The 14,742-nt window shown below is 38.2% G+C and overlaps 1 protein-coding gene across 1 annotated transcript; it reads left to right on the forward strand.

Annotated features, from left to right (window-relative positions):
- Nucleotides 1–12,793: 12,793 nt before the first annotated feature.
- On the forward strand, nt 12,794–14,419 carry LOC129395731 (testis-specific chromodomain protein Y 1). The gene has a single exon (XM_055107148.2). It carries the CDS (start codon nt 12,794–12,796, stop codon nt 14,417–14,419), a length of 1,626 nt encoding a protein of 541 aa, XP_054963123.2.
- The last annotated feature ends 323 nt before the right edge of the window (nt 14,420–14,742 follow it).

The raw sequence follows: 14,742 nt of genomic DNA on the forward strand, positions 1-14,742 counted from the left end.
TCTTCTGGCTTGTAGAATTTCTGCCAAGAGATCAGCTATTAGTCTGATGGGCTTCCCTTCGTGGATAAGCTGACATTTTTCTCTGGCTGCCCTTAACATTTTTTCCTTCATTTCAACTTTGGTGAATCTGACAATTATGTGTCTTGGAGCTGCTCTTCTCGACGAGTGTCTTTGTGGTGTTCTCTGCATATCCTGAATCTGAATGTTGGCCTGCCTTGCTAGATTGGGGAAATTCTCGTGGATAATATCCTGCAGTGCTTTCCAACTTGGTTCCATTCTCCCCATCACTTTCGGACGTACACCAATCAGATGTAGATTTGGTCTTTTCACATAGTCCCATATTTCTTGGAACCTTTGTTCATTTCTTTTTATTCTTTTTTCTGTGAACTTCTCTTCTCACTTCATTTCATTCATTCGATCTTCCATCACTGATACCCTTTTTTCCAGTTGATCAAATCAGCTACTGAGGCTTGTGCATTCATCACGTTTTTCTTGTGCCTTGGGTTTCAGCTCCATCACATCCTTTAAGGACTTCTCTGCATTGGTTATTCTAGTTAGCCATTCGTCTATTTTTTTTTTTCAAGGTTTTCAACTTCTTTGCCATGGGTTCGATCTTCCTCCTGTAGCTCAGAGTAGTTTGATCATCTGAAGCCTTTTTCTCTCAGATAGTCAAAGTCATTCTCCGTCCATCTTTGTTCCATTGCTGGTGAGGAGCTGTGTTCCTTTGGAGGAGGAGAGGTGCTCTGATTTTTAGAGCGTCGAGTTTTTCTGCTCTATTATTTCCCCATCTTTCTGGTTTTATCTATCTTTGGTCTTTGGTGATGGTGATGTACAGATGGGGTTTTGGTGTCCATGTCCTTTCTGTTTGTTAGTTTTCCTTCTAACAGTCAAGACCCTCAGCTGCAGGTCTGTTGAGTTTGCTGAGGTCCACTGCAGACCCTGTTTTCATAGGTATCAGCAGCGGAGGCTGCAGAACAGTGGATATTGGTGAACAGCAACTGGTGCTGCCTGATCATTCCTCTGGAATTTTTGTCTCAGGGGAGTACCTGGCCATGTGAGGTGTCAGTCTGCCCCTACTGATGGGTGCCTCCCAGTTAGGCTACCTGGGGGCCAGGGACCCACTTGAGGAGGCAGTCTGTCTGTTCTCAGATATCCATCTGTGTGCTGGGAGAACCACTACACTCTTCAAAGCTGTCAGACAGGGACATTTAAGTCTGCAGAGGTTTCTGCTGCCTTTTGTTTGGCTGTGCCCTGCCCCCACAGGTGGAGTCTACAGAAGCTGGCAGGCCTCCTTGAGCTGTGGTGGGCTCCACTGAGTTCGAACTTCCCAGCTGCTTCATTTACCTACTCAAGCCTTGGCAATGGTGGATGCCCCTCCCCCAGCCATGCTGCCACCTCGCAGTTTGATCTCAGATTGCTGTGCTAGCAATGAGTGAGGTTCCATCAGTGTAGGGCCCTCTGATGCAGGCATGGGAGATCTTCTTCTGGTGTGCCATTTGCTAAGACCATTAGAAAAGCACAGTACTAGGGTGAGAGTGACCTGATTTTCCAGGTGCCCCTTTCTTTGACTAGGAAAAGGAATTCCCTGACCCCTTTTGCTTCCCGGGTGAGGTGATGCCTCACCTTGCTTCAGGTCACAATTGATGCACTGCACCCACTGTCCTGCCCCACTTCCCAGCACTCTCAGTGAGATGAACCTGGTACCTCAGTTGGAAATGGAGAAGTCACCCATCTTCTTCCTTCAGGTTTTGAGCTGATCACTATCCCTAGGATACAATCAAAAAACATTATTTGAATAAATATTAAAACTATAAACCTTCTTTTAATAAGTCAGCTTGTTTGATGGTGATGCCGTAAACTAATTCCATAAAAAAAATCCTGACATATATACACAATACACATGTGCGTATGTGCTTCAGTGGTCCATATGCATCTATGTAAAAAAAAAAAAAAAAAAAAAAAAAAAAAAAAAACCTTTAAAGTACTTATTTTCCTATTCACTTACTTACAAGGCTCTTGAACATATATCGGAGTAATTATTTAACAAACGGTTACCAATTAGTAAATAGTCTTCATTTCTTTAAAAACAAAGGTGTATTATGTCTTCTTAGAAGATGACAATTTAGACTTTCAGAAATATTTAGTAAATAGTGGTTCTGCGATCATTGTAAAATGTACCCATCAAATTCAGGTTTAAATTTAAGTAATCTATAAAGCTTAACTCCCTTAGTGAAAAAGCTGTTACAGGTAATAATAGTGATAGTAAGAGTAATAATAATAAAACAGTGCCAGCACTTTGAAAAATCAGGTCAGTCACAGATTTCAATAAATATTCCTCTTTCACTACAAATTTTAGCCGAACAACTTTGTTTCTACAAATAATGCCAGCTTCTGTGCACAACTTAATGTCTGTTAATGCCTCAATTTCACACTCTTTGCATTGTTCCAAGAATGTGTCTAAACAGCAGAGCTCTCCCTTAGTATCTTAAGCAAACAAAATTAAACTTGCCTTTTCCTTTTAGGTGTTCAATGGCATTTTATTAACCTTGGAGAAAAAGCAAGCCCTATATGGGTAGGAGTTCTGCCTCATGGAGAAGGCCCTAGCATCAGCAACAGAGCCTACATCTCAGGCGCTAAGTTGGAACTAAGGAAACGGTGTAAATTTGGATAATTACCATGTTGCTGCTACTTGCTAACATTCTGAAACAAATTTTTGATTGAAATGAAAAAGATTTTCCACTGTAGAAATTCACTTCCTTTTGGATTTATCTTAACATTTTCAGAAATTGTTCCTATTACATCAGTTTCCTCATTCATTGATTTTTATTTTCTCTTATTGTCTAATATGCATTTTTTGTGAATGCATACTTTTATTATGTTGGCAAAGAACTAATAATTCTGATCAAAGCTGTCCACTATGCAAACTTCTATCAAATAATTTTTTTTAAAGTAGGAGATACTTGAATATTGGTTCTAGTAAACAACTTTAGCAAAATTGAAAATCCTATAACCCCAGCTATAATCCTTGCAAACTTTGTTTCCATTTGACTCGCTTATTGTAATATCCCAGGATCATTCATGACTATATTATGACTAGGATCATTCATGACTGTATTATGGATACACATTGTGCTTTCTGAATGCACAATGTGTATCCATAATATAGTGTGCCGATGCACCTGTATGCAAGTGTATTATTTATGCCTTTCAACTGTATGAAAGATTAGCTCCATCCCAAATACCATTCATTGAGATTTCTCCCTTGGTACCTCCAAAACAGAGGCTGACTGGGGTTTTATTTTTTCACATTCATGTTTTACAAAAATATTGAAAAAGCAATTGGAAGGAAAAGCAGAGAAATAAGAAATATATCATTTAGTTTCTAATCATTGATTAACTGAACGGACCTTACTTTACTAATGTTTACCCTAAGTTGAATCAATGGAACTTATGTACACTTTTTCAAATCCTTCTGCTATATGGAAACCAAACTTGGAGTTAAGAAATCTTCAAAATATAACATCAAAGAGTTCTAAATGTGAGCTTTTAAATATAATTTTCTCGAGAGATATTTCAACACTGTTAACTTCTCAAAGGTGCCTGAGACTCAAGATTTTAGGATATTTAGCAGCATTTCTAACCTCTCAGCAATAGATGCTAGTAACGACCTTACCAATTCTACTTTGAGTCACAAACCAGGGTTAGGGTGAAATCTAAAGTAAAATCTGAAGACCTATAAAAATCCAAGAAAATTGTTGGGTTTTTACCTCTATGAGCTCATCCTCTATAATTCTCCCCCTTCTACAGCCTGCTGCAGCCACAGGGAGCTGGCTTTTTAAAAACAATTTATACAGCCTTCCACCAGGAATCATTGTACTTACTGACCTTGCTGCATGCTTACATTATTTTCTTATTATTTTCTTTAGATAATTATTTGAAAGTCACTTTGTAAGCCACTTATTGTATGTTTGTTTTACAAAAACCAAAATGTACTTTATAACAGAGAATCTTACCTCATACATTTTATACAAAATTGATAATTTCACTTAATAAAAAAACAAAAACTTTATAACATGACCACTAAAACAAAAACCTAACACCGGGGATTGCAAATTGGAAATGTAACATTCACTTTAAGTATTTTAAACAAGAGACAAAACATAAACCTCATAAATAACAATAAACTCTGAAATTAGAAAACACTCAGTGCTTCGTAGATAAAAATAAAAGTAAAATGGCAGGGATGGCAGTTTCAAACCATTCCAAAAAAAAAAAAAAAGTTTCAAACCATCAAAAACAGTCTGGACCCTGAAAAATCAATAGTTTATATAAACCAAGTAAACATTTAATCCAGAAAGACAATTATACAATGGTAAAGTTTTTTTTTTTTTTCTTTAAGGATTGTCATATCACCTCCTAGGCACAGATGAAGCCTTCAGAATTGAAATCCACATTGTCAAAATGAGGACCTGATTCCTGCTTCTCAAAAAAGCAAAGAAACCCTTATGTGCTAAATTATTGTGGGTTTTTTTTCAGTCTTTCTAGAGGATATATGAAAATTTGATAAAATAAACATTTATTTCTCCTTTGCCTAACTCAGAAGTCACTCTCGGTCGGAAATGCCAGGAATTGGTCACAAACATTTAAGTTGTTGAGTACAAAAATTACAGTTATCTTTTACACTAGGCAAAGGATAAGCAGGAGCAAAAGTTGGAGAGATTTGTATTTGCAAAAATCTGAATATTCAAAAGCAGTTTAATACACTGAAGCACTTAGAAAATCATGTATATGCTTATGACAGGAACATTCTTAAAAAAATGTAAAATGATATACTTTAACCCTCAAGTTTATCTATAGCTTTAGAGTCAGAAGAAAGTGAATGTTAGGAAAGAATTATAAACAACCCCCCTGAGAGTTAAAGGAGAGTAACTGTATTTAAAGGTGATAGTTTTCGTATTGCTCTTATTCAAAGTGCTAATGGAATGTAAGCTGAGCTTTTAATAACTAACATGTTGCATTTCAGAAATAGCAAAAAGCATTAGGAGTTAGCATGTTATGACATTTCAAATACAGAGGTAACATTCAGTGTTAGCACATTATGGCATTTCAAATATAGTTTTCTGAAAACCAAAAACACAAAAACAAACAGAAAGTTTCCAACCATGTAAACTAAATGCAGGAATTAAATGTGTCCCAAATTTTATAGACAAAGAACTTAAAACAACAGTTTTAAGTAAGGCTAAAGAGAAATGACGGACAAATGATGAAAGAATGACCTGAGATCATCAGTGAGACAAATTATAAAAGAACCCATAAAAATGGGAAAACTACTGAAGATATTAAAGGGATTTAACCGCAGATTTGAGCAAGTAAATATTCACTCAATCTGAAGGAATAAAAACTGAAATAACCCAGTCTGAGAAGTACAATTTAAAGAAAGTGAAAAAAATAAAATAAAACAAAACTGAAGAGTAAATAGAACACCATGCGTTATACTGGTACGTGCGTTATGAGCATCATATAAATGAAGAAAAACGGAAGCCCAAAATTTTTAAGGCAAAAATGACTGAACATTTACTGAACTTAAAAATCGCAATCTGAAAGATGAAAGAGGACAAAAATCTTCAACCACAATATAGTCAGTGATAGCCATATCAGAAAACATTACAGGCAATCAAGAGCCAATACAAAGAAAATTGTAAAAGCAGAAAGGGAATAGCAACTTGCTACATACAAGAAGGTCTCGATTAAAATTAACACACGATTGTTCAGCTGAATCCATGGAGTCAGAAGGTGGTGGGATATCCAAGTTTTAAGAAAAATGCTATCAAACCTGAAATATACAACTGGTAAAATGAAACTAAGAAAACATACATAGATAAAGAAAAGCTAAAGGAAATTGTGACTTAAGCTTCTCTATAACAAAATGCTATTGCTCTTTCAACCCTGGCAAACTTAACTGCTAATGAACCATCTGTGTGCACAGATAAAATCAGAGAAAGTAATATAAATTGAGAAGGATGGAAAACTACAAGAGCAGCATATTTTTATACTGCTGACCTTAAACATTAAATTATTCACACAAGTTAGTATTCTTCATAGTAGGCTATTTTAAGTTTTCAATAATAATTGAAATCCCAAGTACATCAAATTGTAGTATGAAAAATACAACAGCAGTTTTTAAAAATTATCCAGATTTTTTAAATGAGCAAAAAAGAAATTGAGGATCAAGCAAGAGAAAGCACATATGGAAAACATGTAAGTCAATGTCAGAGTATGTCATATTTTACTTGTAAGAACTGTAAAGCTGAGCTCTTGCTTAAAAAGGCACACATTGTTGCAAGTGTACCCTTAAACGAAGGAGTCACTTTTGTGACTTCTATGCAAGGCATACTTTAGGTGCAAAGACAAATAGGTCAAAGTAAAATAATACTAGATTCTGGGAAAGTTCTTCAATGTACAAGGGATCACTGTATATCCGTCCTTTCAACTATACAATGGGTGCAGTGGCAGGATTAGTATGATGCAATTACTATAGAATTCCGAGTCTACCTGAAGGTTTACAGCTTCCAAAAAAAGATTTGTAAAGTAAATAAAAATTAAATTTTATCAATTTTGTAGAACAGATCAACAGCAGCTACTTATTCTTTAATAACCACCACTGTGGGATGATGCCTTGCAAATATTTCTGGAGCAGCTTACAAGAGCCATGGCAAATAAAAAGGACCCTGTCCTCCAAATCTCAGGAGGACTCATTTGCCGATTGCTGCTTCTGCTTATGGAGGTCCCGACAGAGGCGAATAGTCATTATTATATTCCCCAAATATTATGCAGGCTCTTTGTCCCTCTGTGCCACCAACTTTCAGTAGATTTAAAAAGTGAAAATATTTTTTCCTGATTGTTCTTCTTTTTCTCTTAAGACATTTGTTGACTAAAACATTCAAAATTAATCATACACACACACACACACACACACACACACACACACACACACACACACACGTAATGAATTGTGGTTTTAACGATATGTGTCCCAAAACAATGTGCCTCAAAAGAGACCCAAGACGAAGCTCAGTACAGCTGATTTACAGGAGAGAAAGAGCCTATATGATTAAACAAAACTCTACCAAACCATAGAAGTAGAAAATCTGATTTTCAAAGTCACGGCACTTTAAAATTTAAATGCTCTTTTTCAGCACCAGCAAAATCACAAACCACAGAGTGAAATAGAGAAGTATGGCTCATTGTAATAACAACTACAAAATAATTACGAAAAAATAAGCTTTTTTTGACAGCCCAAATGGCAGCCTTACTAAAATATAATATTTAAAATTAGCTACATAATAAGCTAATAGAATGAACAAAAGAGGCACAAACACTTACGGACAAAAATTATTAATCAAAAGAGTAAAATTATTTTAAAACCTAAAAAAGTCTAGAGATAAACCACACAGTGAAGCAGAAAAGTATGGCTCATTTTAAGAAGTAAAAAAAAAATATGGTCTGAAACATTTTTTTAGACAGCCCAAATGGTGGTCTTACAGAAACATAATATTTAAAATTAAGTTTCAGAGTAAGCTAATAGAAGAAACAAAAGAACTACAAAAAAATTATGAACAAAAATTAATAAAAAAGTAAAATTATTTTGAAATCTAAAAAAATCTAGGGATAAAAAGAAAAAAATATTCGCTACAGATATTTAAAAGCGGACTTGAGCTGGGGGAAGAACAAACTATCAGCAAACCAAAGAAAGTGTGTTGACATAATTAAGTTAGGACATGATAGAAGAAGTATAAAGCAATGGGAATAAAGCCTAACATGCCGTGGAACACTATCAAGCAGCCATATTACGCATACTGGAAGTTCAAAGGATGAGAAAAAGAATCAGGAAGACTATTTAGAAACAATAATGTTTAAGAATGTCAAAGGCAACAAACTCCAAGTAAGAGAAACTCAAATAAACAAGCTCAGATTATATGATAATTAAGCTCTTCAAAAGAAAGACAGAGAAAATCCTGAAATCAACAAAAGAAGTGGCTAGTTATGTTACTGGCTAGTAACCCTCAAAAATGATCAGCAGATATCTTATCTGAAAACTCAGAGGACAGAAAGCAATAGATTAACATATTCCAAATGATGTGAGAAAAAACTTTTGAACAGAAATCTTATGTTCAAAACATTGTCCCTTATAAGTGAGGGAGAAATTATGACATTTCCAGATAAAAGCTGGGACATTTTACCGGTAGACTATCTTTTTAAAAAATGCCTTATGGGATACTTCATGGTAAAATGAACAGATAATAAAGAGCAGTATGAATGAATATATATTAAGGTAAAGATAAATATATAAGCTATTATAAAACATAAAGAATAACAGTGTACACCTCCACAATGTGTTCCCCATGCAATTTAAAACACAAATATATTTAATAAAAATACTATCACTAACTTGCGTTTTTGACATACAATGCATAAAGGTATGATTTTGAGAACTCAATAAGGAAATCATGGGGGTGCAGTTATACAGGGTTAAGGGATTTGCGTGTTATTGAAAGTCAGCTAGTAGAACTTTAAAAGTGGAATACCTTTAGAATATTCAATGTAATCACAGTATCAATGACAATTAAAAAAGAAAACGAGTAACAGACAGGTAGAAAGCTTTCTGTACTACACCAGAGAGTAAGAGATGTGGAGTTAGCTACTCTCACTTGAGGCTACTAAGTGATAGCTGGCTACTAAGCCAGCTATCATGCAGCATGAGACAAAGCCCAAGCTGTCCCAGCAGGGCGTAAGTGTGGAGAGCCTAAAGCCCATAGCATAGCTGCTATTTCAAACAATTTTCACTACATCAGTGGTGATGAAATAGAATAGGCTCATCCATACGCAGAACCTGGTAAAGAACTGGAGGCAGAAAGAAGTGGCTATGTGGAGATGCAAATGGAACAAATTTGGCACAGCAACGGCTCCAATCCTGTGTCTTTCTTCCTGGCTTTCCAGGAGTTTGAGGTTGAAACTATTGTTGACAAAAGATGAGACAAAAATGGAAAGACAGAGGCCAGGCACAGTGGCTCATGCCTGTAGTCCCAGCACTTTGCAAGGTTGAGGCGGGCAGATTACGAGTTCAGGAGATGGAGACCATTCTGGCTAATACAGTGAAAACCTCTTTCTACTAAAAATCATAAAGTTAGCCAGGCGTGGTAGCAGGCCCCTGTAATCTCAGCTACCCGGGAGGCTGAGGCAGGAGAATCGCATGAACCCAGGAGGTGGAGGTTGCAGTGAGCTGAGATTGTGCAATTGTGCCACTGTACTCCTGCCTGGGTGGTAGCTCAAGACTTTGTCTAAAAAACAAAAACAAAAAAAAAAACAAAACAAAACAACAACAACAACAACAAAAATGTTTGGTGTTGGCAAGGTTAAAAGAAACAGTATGACACTTGGGAACCAGAGCAGCACCAGTCAAAAATATATATATGACTTTAACAGATGACAGACTGAAAAACAGAAAAGTAAAAAAGTGGCATGGACCAAAACAACTAGAACTTTTTCAAACAATACCAGAAGATGAACTTCTACATCTACCAAGCCCAACTTTTCTAAGAGTACTCCTAAAACGCTAGTGTCTGGCCAATACCACAAATTCAAAAGCAGCCAGTTATGTTCTGCCAGCCAGAATGTTAGCAGTAATCCAGGGTCACCTCTGTCCGACCCAAAGAATATGGAGCTACTGTGTTCAACTATCAAGAAAGACACGTGCCCCTTACAACCCTTTTAACAACAAGAACACAGTGAGTAGCATTCAGGAACTCTAGAATCTGGACCCTATTGCAGCAGATCAGCAGGATACAGTGGTCTTCAAGGAGGAGGAAGGGAAGATCATCAGGGCTTTATCAGATCCCAGGGCAGGACATTGTGGAATAGAGAGCAAGACTCAGATTCACCCACTATTTTCTCAGAGGTCTGGCTCAGTTACGGCTTCCACGGCTGCAGACTCAGCTACCAAAAAAGGTATAGTGGTATTAGTGGGCCAATCGGCAGCCAATGGAAAAACAGGTGTGCATACATTAGTTGCAAGAGTGAAAGTTGGGCAAAGAAATGTTACTGATGGTGGCAGAGACCAGCTTTTTATCCAGAAGATGTACCTCATCATGGGCCTAGCAGAAAGTGCCAGCACATACAGAGATATTGCAGTGAAGAAAGAGGACAGATTCACCCAGATGTGGCTATAAACTAGATCGACATAAAAAATGTACTGAATATAGAAGTAATTAAAGCAATGGTTAATGCTCTGAATAGGGCTGCTGTGGGTGGCAGCAAGCTTGTGCTGTTCAGTGCAGCTGGAAGTGTCTTTTGCTGTGGTCTCGATTTGGGGTACTTTCTGAAGTATTTAAGGAAGGACAGAAACAGAACAAGCCTTGAGATGGTGAACACCATCAAGAACTTTGTGAATACTTTCAATCAATTTTAAAAGCCTATTTTTGTATCAGTCAGTGGCCCATCCTTCGGAATAGGTGCATCCACACTGCCTCTTTGTGATTTCTTCTGAGCTAATGAAAAGCCTTGGTTCCAAACCCCTTATATGACATCTGGACGGAGTCCAGATGGCTGTTGTGTTACTTTAGTTCCTACTTGAACTTTGCATCATCCAGCCTCCTTAATTATTGTGGCCATGAGACATTACTTCATCCCTTGATTGATCCCAGGCCAAGGTCTCAGGCCAAGCTGTCACTTCAGCTCCTTCTTGGTCCAGGGCCAAGTTCCAAGGCTGAGCCTTGTAGCTTCTACAAATCATCACTTCAGCTCCAGATGAATCCAAGGCCAAGTTTCAGGGCCAAGCCAAATAACGCCTACTCCAAGAACACTAAGCACATTTCTTTACTTCTCTGCCCTTAGAAACCGTAAAGCACAGCCTCATGGTAGGTAAACCACTCACATTTCACCCCCCAATGTGAAGAGTTTTTAACTTTCACTTATAAAAGTTTTGATTCAACCTTTTTGCATCCATCCTCCTTAATTTTCTTGGCCATGAGACAAAGAACTCTGTGTGATACCTCACAGTTAGAGATTTCTAGATCGTAGTGCACTAATGAGACTGCAATGATTGAAGTCTGGGAATTGAGCTCTGGGACGCATCAGCCTTGCGAGACCAACTGACACACTGTCCCCACACTGTGATACACACCCTTGGGGTCAGTCAACCATATAGTGGTCACCAGTGGAGTCTGAAAAGGGGCAAGGCAGATTTATACAGCCTAGAAACCTGAGGGACACCATCAAGCAGCCATACATATGCATTTTGGAAGTTCCAAGGAAGAGACAAAAAATCGTGGATACTATTTAACAACATAGTCATAAAGAATGCAACAATTTAAGACAATAAGTAAGTACCCAAGGAGCTCAACAGACTCCAAGTAACAAAAACTCAAAGAAACAAACTCAAACTTACCTGATAATTAAACTGTCTAAAATAAATACAAAGAGAATCTTGAAGATTTTCAAGGGAAGCAGGGGAAGTAGCTAGTCATGTAAAAGGGACCCTAAAAATAACCAGTGGATCGCTTATCTGAATAACCACTGAAAAGCAGTAGATTTCTTATCTGAAAACTAAAACGATAGAAAGCGGTAGCCTAATATATTGCAAGTGATGTCAGAAAAAACTGTCAAGCCTAAACATTATGACCCACCAAACTGTCCATCAAAGGTGAGGGACAAATTATGACATTCTCATATAAAAACTGGCACCTTTTACAAGTAGACTACCCTTTAAGAAATGTCTTATGGAGTACTTCAGGGTAGAATGGACAGACACTCAAAAGCAGTATGAACAAACAAAGATTAACGTAAAGATAAATACATGAACAAATATGTAAGATAAAAAATTTGGCCGGGCGCAGTGGCTCACGCCTGTAATCCCAGCATTTTGGGAGGCTGAGGTGCGTGGATCACGAGTTCAGGAGATCGAGACAATCCTGGCTAACACGGTGAAACCCCGTCTCTACTAAAAATACAAAAAATTCACCTGGCCAGGTGGCAGGTGCCTGTAGTCTCAGCTACTTGCGAGGCTGAGACAGGAGAATGGCGTGAATCCGGGAGGCGGAGCTTGTAGTGAGCCAAGATTGCACCACTGCACTCCAGCCTGGTTGACAGGGCGAGACTCCATAACAAAACAAAACAAAACAAAACAAAAAGAACAATTAACAATGTGCACCTCCACAATTTGTTCCCACATAACTTAAAACACAAATATATTTAATAAAAAAACTACCACTAATTTGTGTTTTTGACATAAAATCAATAAAGGTATAATTTTGAGAACTCAGTAAGTGAAATAATGGAGGTACATTATACAGGAGTAAAGGCTTTGTATGTTACTGAAGGTAAGCTAGTGTAACTTTAAAAATGTTATAACGTTAGAATGTTCCATATAATCGTCATAGCAACCACAATTAAACAAAGAAACACAAAGGAGTAACAGGCAGGAAGAAAGCTTTCTGTACTACACCAGAGGGTTGGGGCTGTGGATTTAGCTACTCTCACCTGAGGCTACTGAGCAAGCTGTCATGCACCATGAGACAAAGCCCAAGCTGTCCCACCGGGCAGTAAGTGTGGAGAGGTTCAGGCACATGGCATAGCTGCTATTTCGCACAATTTTCACTACACCAGTGGTGACAAAATAGAAGAGGTTCATCCATACACAGAACCTGGTGAAGAGCTGGAGGCAGAAAGAAGTGTCTATGTGGAGACGCAACTGAAACAAAGGTGGCACAGCAACTGTTCCAATCCCGTGTCTTTCCTCATGGCTTCCCAGGAGTTTGAGGTTGAAGCTATTGTTGACAAAAGACAGGATAAAAAGGGGAATACACAGTATTTGGTTCGGTGGAAAGGTTATGACAAACAGGATGACACTTGGGAACCAGAGCAGCACCTCATGAAGTGTGAAAAATGTGTACATGATTTTAATAGACGACAGGCTGAAAAACAGAAAAAACTGACATGGACTACAACCAGTAGAATTTTTTCAAACAATGCCAGAAGAGGAACTTCCAGATCTACAAAAGCAAACTATTCTAAGAACTCTCCTAAAACGCTAGTGACTGATAAACACCACAGGTCCAAAAACCGCAAGTTATTTGCTGCCAGCAAGAACGTTAGGAGAAAGGCAGCTTCAATTCTCTCTGACACAAAGAATATGGAGATAATAAATTCAACTATCGAGACCCTTGCACCTGACAGCCCCTTTGACCACAAGAAAACTGTGAGTGGCTTTCAGAAGCTTGAGAAACTGGACCCTATTGCAGCAGATCAGCAGGACACGGTGGTCTTCAAGGTGACAGAAGGGAAACTCCTCCGGGACCCTTTGTCACGTCCTGGTGCAGAACAGACTGGAATACAGAACAAGACTCAGATACACCCACTAATGTCGCAGATGTCTGGCTCAGGTACTGCTTCCATGGCCACAGGTTCAGCTACCCAAAAGGGTATAGTGGTATTAATAGACCCATTAGCAGCCAATGGGACAACAGACATGCATACCTCAGTTCCAAGAGTGAAAGGTGGGCAAAGAAATATGACTGATGACAGCAGAGACCAGCCTTTTATCAAGAAGATGCACTTCACCATAAGGCTAACAGAAAGTGCCAGCACATACAGAGACATTGTAGTGAAGAAAGAGGATGGATTCACCCAGATAGTGCTATCAACTAGATCGACAGAAAAAAATGCACTGAATACAGAAGTAATTAAAGAAATGGTTAATGCTCTGAATAGCGCTGCTGCAGATGACAGCAAGCTCGTGCTGTTCAGTGCAGCTGGAAGTGTCTTTTGCTGCGGTCTTGATTTTGGGTACTTTGTGAAGCACTTAAGGAATGACAGAAACAGAGCAAGCCTTGAAATGGTGGACACCATCAAGAACTTTGTGAAAACTTTTATTCAATTTAAAAAGCCTATTGTTGTATCAGTCAATGGCCCTGCCATTGGACTAGGTGCATCCATCCTGCCTCTCTGTGATCTCGTGTGGGCTAATGAAAAGGCTTGGTTCCAAACGCCTTATACGACCTTTGGACAGAGTCCAGATGGCTGTTCTTCTATTACATTCCCCAAAATGATGGGTAAAGCATCTGCCAATGAAATGTTAATTGCTGGGCGAAAGCTGACAGCACGGGAGGCATGCACCAAAGGCCTGGTCTCTCAGGTATTTTTGACTGGAACTTTCACCCAAGAGGTTATGATTCAAATTAAGGAGCTTGCCTCCTACAATCCAATTGTACTGGAAGAATGTAAGGCCCTGGTTCGCTGTAATATTAAGCTGGAGTTGGAACAGGCCAATGAGAGAGAGTGTGAGGTGCTGAGGAAGATCTGGAGCTCAGCCCAAGGGATAGAATCCATGTTAAAGTATGTTGAAAATAAAATTGATGAGTTTTAATTGTCAGTCTGTCTGCTCAGGACACAAGAACTAAGGGGCACCAAATGCATCATGAGTTGCAAGATGCCCTAGTCCATCTTCATAGCCCAAAACAATTTCACCCATAGCTAAGGCTTGGAAACAGAACTGGAAATGTCCAAGCTATGTATTTAAATTATCACATCATTTTTAAGCACTGTAGCTTTACAAGGAGTAACAAAACAGCTTCTTTGCCCAAATGTGATTATTTTATGCACACCTAAGCCCAAATATAAAAACAGACTGTTGGGTACTAGACTCTTCTTGCAAGCTCTAATATGTATCTATGGCTACTACTATGTATA

Source organism: Pan paniscus, chromosome Y (assembly GCF_029289425.2).
Source record: "Pan paniscus chromosome Y, NHGRI_mPanPan1-v2.0_pri, whole genome shotgun sequence".
NCBI classification, from domain to species: domain Eukaryota; kingdom Metazoa; phylum Chordata; class Mammalia; order Primates; family Hominidae; genus Pan; species Pan paniscus.